Source organism: Cryptomeria japonica, chromosome 4, assembly GCF_030272615.1.
Source record: "Cryptomeria japonica chromosome 4, Sugi_1.0, whole genome shotgun sequence".
In the NCBI taxonomy this organism is placed as follows: domain Eukaryota; kingdom Viridiplantae; phylum Streptophyta; class Pinopsida; order Cupressales; family Cupressaceae; genus Cryptomeria; species Cryptomeria japonica.
This window is the reverse complement of record NC_081408.1, coordinates 177,508,204-177,518,503: the sequence shown is the minus strand read 5'-3', so window position 1 is coordinate 177,518,503 and position 10,300 is coordinate 177,508,204. Positions and strand designations below refer to the sequence as shown.

The 10,300-nt window shown below is 32.0% G+C and overlaps 1 protein-coding gene across 1 annotated transcript; it reads left to right on the top strand.

The window, feature by feature from the left end:
* Positions 1–3,134: 3,134 nt before the first annotated feature.
* LOC131032070 (coniferyl alcohol acyltransferase-like) lies at positions 3,135–6,186 on the top strand. The gene is made up of 2 exons (XM_057962993.1): positions 3,135–3,719; positions 4,836–6,186. The coding sequence occupies exons 1-2, from the start codon at positions 3,210–3,212 to the stop codon at positions 5,796–5,798; spliced, it is 1,473 nt and encodes a 490-aa protein (XP_057818976.1). The 5' UTR covers positions 3,135–3,209; the 3' UTR covers positions 5,799–6,186.
* The last annotated feature ends 4,114 nt before the right edge of the window (positions 6,187–10,300 follow it).

Here is a 10,300-nt window from a genome sequence, read left to right as displayed (position 1 = left end):
TTTATGTTAAAATTTTGCATCAAAAATCTAAAAATGTTTACCTTGTGTAATAGGCATTACAAAACTAGCTAAGCTATAAGATTTCTTACTTTTCAATATCTATTCAAAGGATATTTAACTCCTTAACTTTATTATCTAATTAAAGGACATTTGATCTCCTGTTGAACCTAAAATAAAATGCTTTAAATGGCTTCTGCTTCTTGACAGACTCCCAATTAGAAAAGACACCTCTGCAGCTAATTACTGTAATTTATGCAGACTTCCTGAAACTAGAAGACACATTCTCTTTGACTGTATTTTTGCTAAGGAAATTTGGAATATGTTTGGTATCTCTTATCCTATGAATATTAATATTCTTGAAATTATTACTGGGCATATTGAGGGGCTAAAAAAAGATACTAATCTGTTTTGGAACATTCTATCTTCTAACATCTTATGGCAGATTTGGAAATGTAGAAATGAGGAAAGGTATCAAAACAACCCCAGAGTTCTTACTGAGTTTTTTCGAAAACTCACATATTTTAAAATCTTCTTGCAGGTTCATACCACAATGCTGATTAATAAGGAAAAGCTCAAAAGGTTCCTGAAGGAGGGATATGCTATTTTTGAGATGATGGATGGCTATGAATGGAGGAAGAACATGGATAACTTGCAGATGTTCGAGAAGGCTCTCAAGATGATTAACCAGGAGGTTAAGAAAAACAAAAACTCCAAAAAGGACCAAATCCTCATGCTTGCTCAGATACAGGAGAAGAAAAACATTGTGTGGATGGAGGGAGCTATGGGGTGGATAGCCTGGGTGGACACCCATGATGATATCTTACATTAGTCTTTTAGTGTTCTTTTTGTTTCTTTGCTCAGGTTTCTCTGATATGTGAATTTTGTGATTCTCTTGTTGTGAGGCTGGGCCTCGGTTATTTGTACATTTCGATGTAACTGGTGATCCCCTTATTTTTAATATAAAAAAAACATCTATATCTAATGAAAAAAATATTCATTACATCAACTTCTATGCCTAACCAAAATCCATTTAATAACTAACCAATGATCATATAACCTCTCAACTTTTATATCTAACCACAATACATTTAACCTAACTTCTATATCTAAAATAAACATTTAACGTCTCAACTTCTATCTCTAATCACAACATTTAATATCTCAAACTACTCTTTCTAATATGATTGGTTTTACATTCTAAATACATCATCTACTCTTTCTAATATGGTTGCTTTTACATTCTAAATACATCATATAAAAAAACAAAAAAAAAACATAACAGTCAATACAACACAAAAAAATTCAAATTAAGATAATTGTATTTTGTATTGACATTCTTGTAATTATTATTTTCATCCCATAAAATTTTTTTTTTGTCAAAGTATCTATGTGTAAACTTAGAGTTGTCCTTATCTCTACTTATTAATTCTCTACATGCTTTTTCTTTCTAGATAAGAAGAAACATGCCTGAAGAAACTAAGAAAGTTGTTTGAGATGTGCATTTCAAAGGACTATAATATGGAGAAAGAGTTGTGGTTCTACTTATTAATTCTCTACATGCTTTTTCTTTCTAGATAAGAAGAAACATGCCTGAAGAAACTAAGAAAGTTGTTTGAGATGGGCATTTCAAAGGACTATAATATGGAGAAAGAGTTGTGGTTGCTATTGTAATTCAAGAGATGTTCCCCCATTAAGTAAAATAGATCTCACAATTCCCTCTAGTTGTGTGTATTGTCAAATTAGTTTTAAATTTGTTTTATCAAATTTCAAATGTTCTTTTATCATTTAAAAAAATTTGAATGCAAATAAAACTTAACTAATTTTGTCATTATCATTTTTGTGAAGACTTGCATAAACAATTAGTCACGATGATGACATGTCTTCTTGAGCGTTGCCATTCTGACATGACTTGGTATAAAAACTAGAGTCTAAGACCTTAGGGCTACCATAATCCAATTTTAGATGATGATGAAGATATTTGTTTAGTCAATTAACACAAACTAACAATGGATTAAGTTTATTGCTCTATTATAACTTTATTAATTAAATCTCAACTATAGCTTCTCAATAAAAAAAATCAATAACTAGTAATATTAGAATTACATTTTATAATTATTTTAAATAACTATTTTGTAGGGAAAATAAATCACTAAATATGTACATAAGAAGATGGTAGAGACAAGATTTAAAAAGTCCTCTTTTAATTAATTAAAGGATAAATAATAAATTTAAATTTAAGTTGAGGCACCTAATCTAGTGGTCCCCCCACCATGATTTAAATATCATTAGAATAAAAATTAAATCAAATTAAATTACTGTAAAAAATTAATATTTATTAATAGATTCAACATTTAATCTAATAACCTTTAGATTTTAAGTCATCTTGGTGGAAATAGGTCTACAACTACCTCCTACAAGATGCACATATTTTCGGCACCTAACTATGCATACCTCACTCCTATAGGATTTGAATTGTTTGAATTTGTGACTTCTTTTTCTGAAAGTACAAATTCTTCACCATTAGATCAACTTAGATAATAAAATCCTAACTTATAATTATCCAAATAAATATTCTTTTCTTTTATCTCTCTATATATATAATTTAAGAAAAAAAATCATAGATTTAAGCTTGTATTAAAGGTTAAAATAATATATTCTTCAATAAGTGTATATGAATCCATTTTTGGATAAGCAACAGATTTTTTAAATATACCTCTATGAATGATTATTTTATTTTATTTTTAAACATCTCTGAAAATATATATACATAGAATGGAAACCCATTTAATATATGTTTATGAAAGGTTTTGACAGTTTTTTTCAAACTGAATATATATACGTTATTAAATACATACAAAAACATATATTTTATATTTTAGCACCTTGGCATCTATACACGTGGCGGCATAATTAAAATCTCTGTTATTTTATAATTTTATTTTAAATATATATTTATATATCTTTATGGAATACCCCGCGTAGTACGGCAGCGAATTCAAATTAGGCGAGTTGCGGGCCCCACTGCAGACCGCGGTATTTTTTTTTAATGTTTTTTTTGGTTCTTTTCTTTATCTTAATTTCTTGTCTCAAGAACATTAAAACAAAAGGGACACAGAGATAAGAACAGCAAGGAAAATTAATCGTGATTGTCAGGACATCTGTGTCTTAGCTTAAATTTGTTTTTAATCTCAACTCAATTGATTCTCTACATGATTTATTCTTCCTATATAAGAAGAAACATGATTGCAGTAATTTGCATCAAAATAGAGCTGAGAAAGTCATTTGAGATGGGCATTCCAAAGGATTATAATGTGGAGGTTGTCAAAAGAGAAGTTGTAATCCCTGCTACTGTAATCCAAGAGCATGTTCTTCCATTTAGTAATATAGATCTCACAATTCCTCCTGGTTGTTTTCATGTCTTTTTCTGTTATGACAAGCCCTTTCAAACCAGTTTTGCATCTGTTCTGTCAACTCAGAAAAGTTCTCTGTCCAGAGCTTTTGTGTCTTTCCCTGCTCTTGCTGGAAGATTGGTCAGCCATGGTAATGGGGACTTACAGATGGTCTGCAATGGAAAAGGGGGTGAATTTTCAGAAGCTTATGCTGACACTTGTATTGCCCAAGTGGAGTTTTACAATCCCATTGCAGCCATTGAAGGAAAGCTTGTTCCTCTGCTTGTAAAGGATTCTGAAGGAAATAGCTCACCAGTTTTTGCTGTTCAGGTAATTTTGATTAATCTTTTGCAACAGTACTATTCAATGAATATGAAAATAATTCAAGTAGTAAACAATTTTATAATCAGCTTTTGGATTCGATTGTGTATAGACTAGTTTTGAACATCAAGTTTCAGGTCACACTACGTGATTCATCATTAGGATGACAGTGACTTCAAGAAATTAAAAAAATGATAGATCATGTAGTATGATCTGAAACATTGATGTTCAAAATAGACATACGCAATCGAATCCAGAAACACAAAATTGATAATTGTAACATTGATTATGGAAATCTATTAGAACTCTCCTTAAATGAACCAAAATTTAGCTTGCATATAAATATTTCACCCTTATGGTCAGGTTTCATTACAATCATCTTTACAATCATCTTTACTGTCATGATTCTATGTAGAATTTAAGGCTGGTTACAATCATCTTTACAGCTATTGAATAATCCATAGCTTTTTCCATAGCAAAGTACTGTTCAGGTACCTTGATACAGAGAGGAATTCTGGCTGCCAATTTCCTTTATATATGAACCTCCAAATAAGATCAAGATGGTATTCTTTTAGTTAAAGTGGTAATTGGTCAAATTATTGATTTATTCAATAGAGTATAATACGATTTGGTTTAAATAGTATATTCTAAGCTTTGATTTGCTTAGGTAGCTCATATGAAATCACTCAAGTTTTTCTAATAGAGCCTACCAATTCATGTAATTTCATATGAGTCTTTTAAGTAAGTCAAAGCTTAGAATATGCTGTTTACGCCTGGCCTGCTGCTTTTTCTTTCGTTTACTCCTGAAAATATAGATCTCACTTTTGAAATTCTCAAGTTTTCTTCAAACTTATTAAGTGAAATGATTTCTATTTTTTATTTTAACAAATTATTTATAACTTTTATTTTAAAGAACTTCTCTCTTCTCTTGCTTTCATATTTTGATGATGGATAATGGATGATCCAAAACATTAACAATAAAAATCTACAAGTTCAGATCTAGGAAAATATAAACTTAAAAAATTAAAATACACATACAATAACAATTTAATTGGGTATTCAATAATTTATTATAACTTTCCTTCTATGAGAATTTTAACCCATCCAAGTGTTTGACAATTGCAGGTAACAGAGTTTAGTTGTGGTGGCATAGTTGTGAGCTGTATATTTGATCACAGAATTGCAGATTCATTCTCTGCCAACTTGTTTCTCACATGTTGGGCCAATATTTCTAGAAATGAGTCAATTGGCTCCATAACTCCAAGCTTTACACGCTCTATTTTTATTCCTAAAGATCCTTCAAATTATAATTCCAAAATAAAAAATGTATATACAAAGGTCCAATCTTTCCCACAACCCAACATACAAATTCCTCAGCCTGCCATAACAAGTAGAATCTATTATCTCAGTGCCAAGGATATAGAAAAGCTCCAACAAAATGCAAACCAGAATGGAAACAAATATACCAAATTAGAGGCCTTTTCAGCTTATCTTTGGAAAATGTTAATTCAAGGCCAAGATATTGAGAACACAATATGTTGTAATATGGGCATTACTGTAGACGGGCGTTATCGTCTAACAAAAATGGGAATGCCTAGTAACTACTTTGGAAATGTTATATCATTGCCTTTTGCTAGGGCTAGAGCTGAGGATATCAAGAAGGAGCCACTTTCTTGGAGTGCAAAGGTAATTCATGATGCAATATATAGTGCAGCAAATGAGGAGCATTTTCAAAGCTTAGTGGATTTTGTTGAGATATCAAAACCATCATTAGTTCTTCCAAAGATATGTGGATTCATAGATGAACCATCCATTGTAGTGTCTTCTGGCTTACGCTTTCCATTGTATAAGGTTGATTATGGATGGGGGAAACCTTGTTTGGCAAGCTACTATTTACCTTTTGTTCCAGGTTATGTGATGCCAACCCCTAGTCCTTATGGAGATGGTAGTTGGCTCATATACATGAACCTTCTAGTGGACCAGTTAAATGCTATTGAGTCCCATCCTGATTTTATTCTACATCTAATCTCACAAAATATTTATGGTGGTCAGAAAAGCCTACAATTTCAACCATTCAAAGGATTTTAATGGTTGTGCAATTGAGAAAGAAGTTGACATCCTTATTAATGGTTTCAATGTTTTTCAGTGGAGCTGTACTAGAAGGGAAGGAAATTGCGTTGTTGATTTTTTTGGCTAAATCAACATCTGTTTGGATTACTATCAAGTTTGATAGTAGAGGTGATAAGGATTGCCCTATATGGGATTTAAATAGTACCTTTGAGGATATTGTGCATATTGACTGCAATGCCTCTTTGGATTATTGATTCATGCAAAGGTGCTTCTTGTGGAAGTTATGGCTCTCGGAGTGTCTTTCCTGCAATCTTTGTTATTCCTTTTGTTAATTGGTGTTTCTTTTGATTATAAGGGCAAAAAATACTTATGATACCCACACCATAACCTTCAAGGTCACAAAAGTTACTTATACCTTGTCTATGGAGTTTGGAGGGTTCCTTATCTTATAATGATTGTCTATCTTTAATTCATCTAGATTTTCAAGATGTTATGGAATTGATACCAAAAGTCTTTTTGAGAATGAAAGACTCATTTTATAATTATTTGCTCTTTAATTTATTTTTTTCCTTTATGTTAAAGAAACCCTTGATGTCTCAATGTAATCTAGACTATGGTATAAAAACTAATATTGAAACTATTTGCATGGATTCAATGATTAATACTCTAATTATTAATGGTTATGTTTGTTGAGTAATTAAATGGTTATGAACTAAAGTTTTGTTGCAATTCCCAAAACAATTTTATTTATAAATATACACTATCTTTTGGACTAACCAAGTATTCTCTTCTAATGATATGTGTGATAGATTGGAATGGTTTTGCTAATACGAAGATGCCAAAATGTGGACTTAGCCAAAGAAAAAAATTGAAACCATTTAACCCTACTTTTATGTTCCGAAAAATTGAGTCGCACTAGATGGATCTCCTAATTGTGAAATACTTGCTAGATGCAAGTTGTGTCCTTAAACCTTAGTCAATCACTACACTCTAAAATGATAAGTTGAATAAACCCTTACCTCACTCTAGATATTCTATAAGATTCATTGATAGTGGGTCAATACATTCTCTAACTGAGTGAGTATTGACAGCTCTATTTCAGTAGTCAACACCCTTGCCTTGACTAAGTAATAAGATATGAAAAATAAAAATAATGTACATACAATAATGTTTATGTGTGTAGAGTTCAATAATTTTTGTCGCATAAGGTAAGTATTGTGTAATTCCTAGCTTGGAAACTATTTTATTCAATATCAAGTGTGGAGATTATAGTAGAGGTAATTACAACAAGATAGTATTTTGACTATCAAAGAACTCAAAATAACAACAACCATTAAGATGACTTCAAGAAAGACTATCAAAGCATTCACAATGAAATCTATCTTGAACATTATAGTAAGTAGTAAGCAATCTTTGAACCATAAACATGCAACATAACAACCTGGTCATGAAGGGTAGACCCAAAAATATAGACTAGCACAACATAAACCAACAACATTAGTCATTTTTGCAAGATATGTCTAAGACCTTGAGCTATACAAATTTTATTATTTTTCATGCTTAGTTGGTCAATTTGACATTTGATGCATTGAATTTAGAAATTTGTCTTTGAGTTCCTCCTGGAATCTGCCTGCAATTGAGAGAAAATAGAAGTAAGACAATAAAATATGTCACAGTAAAGATCTAGCACTGCAATTTCCAGATGATCATAAGAGTTATTAAAAATTGTTTTACATTAAACTCTCCATATCTGCAATAGTATAGTTTGAGGAAATCCTTCAGCAATAACATTGTTGTGAAGGCCAATGTCGAGTAAGCCTTCTTTCTAATTAAGAATATGATAAAAAATAGTAGGCAAGTAATAAAAACTAGTTCCATAATGGTGTTTGATAGTAGAGGTGCTTTTTATGTTTCATAATGGTGTTTGTATGTTTCATTATTGATCTTGATTTGTAATCATGTAAATTTAATGATTAGAATAGAAAAACAGAGTTCCATAATGTTGTTTGATAGTAGAGGTGCTTTTGATGTTTCATAATGATGTTTGTATGTTACGTTATTGATCTTGGTTTGTAATCATGTAAATTTAGTGATTAGAATAGAGGCATATTAGTTGAAATGTGTCTTAAAATTTCTTAATGTAACAACCCACCATGTTTAACCCAACAAATTTGACCATTCTTTTTTTTTTGTTTGTTTAATTTAATCATTTGTGTTTGATTCAATCACATACTCTGGGCATCCATCCATTAGGATTAGGCATTCATCCATCTAGGATGAGCATCTAACCATACGGGTTAGGCATTTGTCCATATGGGGCAGGGGGTTTCATCTATCCAATACAAGATAGGCATCTACCCATATGGGGTAGGCATCTATCCAATAGGATAGGGGGTGCTCTGGCCAGAGACTTAGCCTCATCGGGACCATTCGGGTCTTGAGCCACTCACTAAGTACCACACTCTTCTAATAGGAGTGCACCAAGGTCGTCGTCCTTAGGAGTAATTAAATAACATAATACAAGCTTGAATTCTGCCTCGGAATTTGGCTTAAAGCCTCGGGAAGTCAAGCGAATCCATATGGGATTCCTTCTGAGTATGCATCGAATTAATTTTTCCTTTTTAATTACACTTATCTTCCAAATTAGGATTCTACTCAATCCTTCTTTTTACCAAGCCTAGACCCCACCCACAAACGCTTGAGTACTAGGGACAACTCCGTCCCAAGACTGCCTACATACCCGTTTCGGCACGGGATCAAGGTGTAAAGTATGTGGTTCTATTTTCTACTCTATGGTTTGATGTAAACTGATTAGTGGGTACACAACCCTTTCTAGGGTCAATGTCCCAAATAGTTTCTCTGCGGTTGCTACCCACGGTGGTAGCACTTAAGCAAAGGCTCATGATGGCCTATTGCTTATGGCCTAAAACAACTAGCTCCTAATACCTATCATAAGCGTCACCCTTGACCAATTGTCAATTGACAACAATTCTTCGAGATTAAATCAATTTCATAAAAGCATTTCCCTTAATCAACCCTAAAGGGGGTTTACTATGGTTTAACTCAACGGATGTAAAATCATTTAAGGATTATCTTGTTAGATTATCGATCCAAGTGGGATTACCCACCCCTTGGATTTTAACTTCCAAGTGTCCCTTATTACTCCCCGACGATTTATAGGGATGATGCCACAGACGTCGTTGATGCATCTTTATTAGGCGTTAAGTGCAGTAGTTCAACACGACGACATTACCTGTAAGCGTGACCCAGAGGCACTGTACATACCGAACGCTGCTAGGTTTTGGTTTTCCAACTTCCTTTATTTAGTTTTCTTAACTAAGAAACTTGTGAAAACATCATGCTTGAAAACAATTATGAATTGAACATGCATAATTAGACATTGCAAAGCTCAATTAATTGAAACAACTACTTGATGAACTACGTGGAATAAAACCATAACTAAATTATTTAATATTCAAAACTTGAAATATAACTTACATAATAATGATAATTATGAAACTCGCATATTAATAATTAAACGCATAACTTACATGGAGATGATAAAGACATCAATAAATGCAATTAATGTATAAGTACTTTGCATGATGCAAAAATAGTGTAACTTACATGCAAAATTAAGCAATGATTTATTCCTACCACAGGAATAATTAATTATAGAGTCTTCGGTTCCAAAATAGTAATTAGTTTAGACAGAGAAATTTTTTGGATCAAATCATAATATTATGACTTAATTGTTTTAAATGAATCTAAATATTATCGACTAAGTAACCCAATAAATCTCCAATAGGTTGAGAGATTTCAATTATACACATAAATTTGAAATTGCAAATTCACTATACAATGATCCCAATTACTTATAAATTTACCTAAGTTTAAATTTACTAATTTAAAATTTATAACAATTAAACTTAAAATTTTACTCCCTAAGTTTAATTTTACTAATTTAAAATTTATAACAATTAAACTTAAAATTCTAACTAAGCAATTATTAATATTTCTTAAATTGCAATTAAATAAAAAAAAACTAAATACTAAAAAGGGGTATGAGGTTTGTTGGATTTAATGGGGAGTGGAGGGGGCCCATGGGTCCCATCATCACTGCGGACCTGTGGGTGTAGGCCCGTAGTGATGAGGGGATCACTGTGGTCCCCTCCACTACCCTGCGGTCACTGCCATAGCAATGACCGTAGGGTAGGGGGGGTGACCACTCCCGACGGTTACCACCTCCCTTGCACGCTTCCCTATTCGAAATACGTTCAAAAACGCTTTGCGATATTCATATATGTGGGTTTTTTTTCTTTTCTTATTTCCAGTTTATTTAAAAACATAAAGAGATATAAATATGAATAAAAGATATATGTACAAAAGGAATATCAATATGGGGATATGAATTTAATCACAGAGATGAAATAACATAGAGGGATTAATACTTTTCAGCAATGTACAGATAACTGAAAAATAGATGATTGTGCTGAGATAACAAAGTTTTTCAAGAAGAT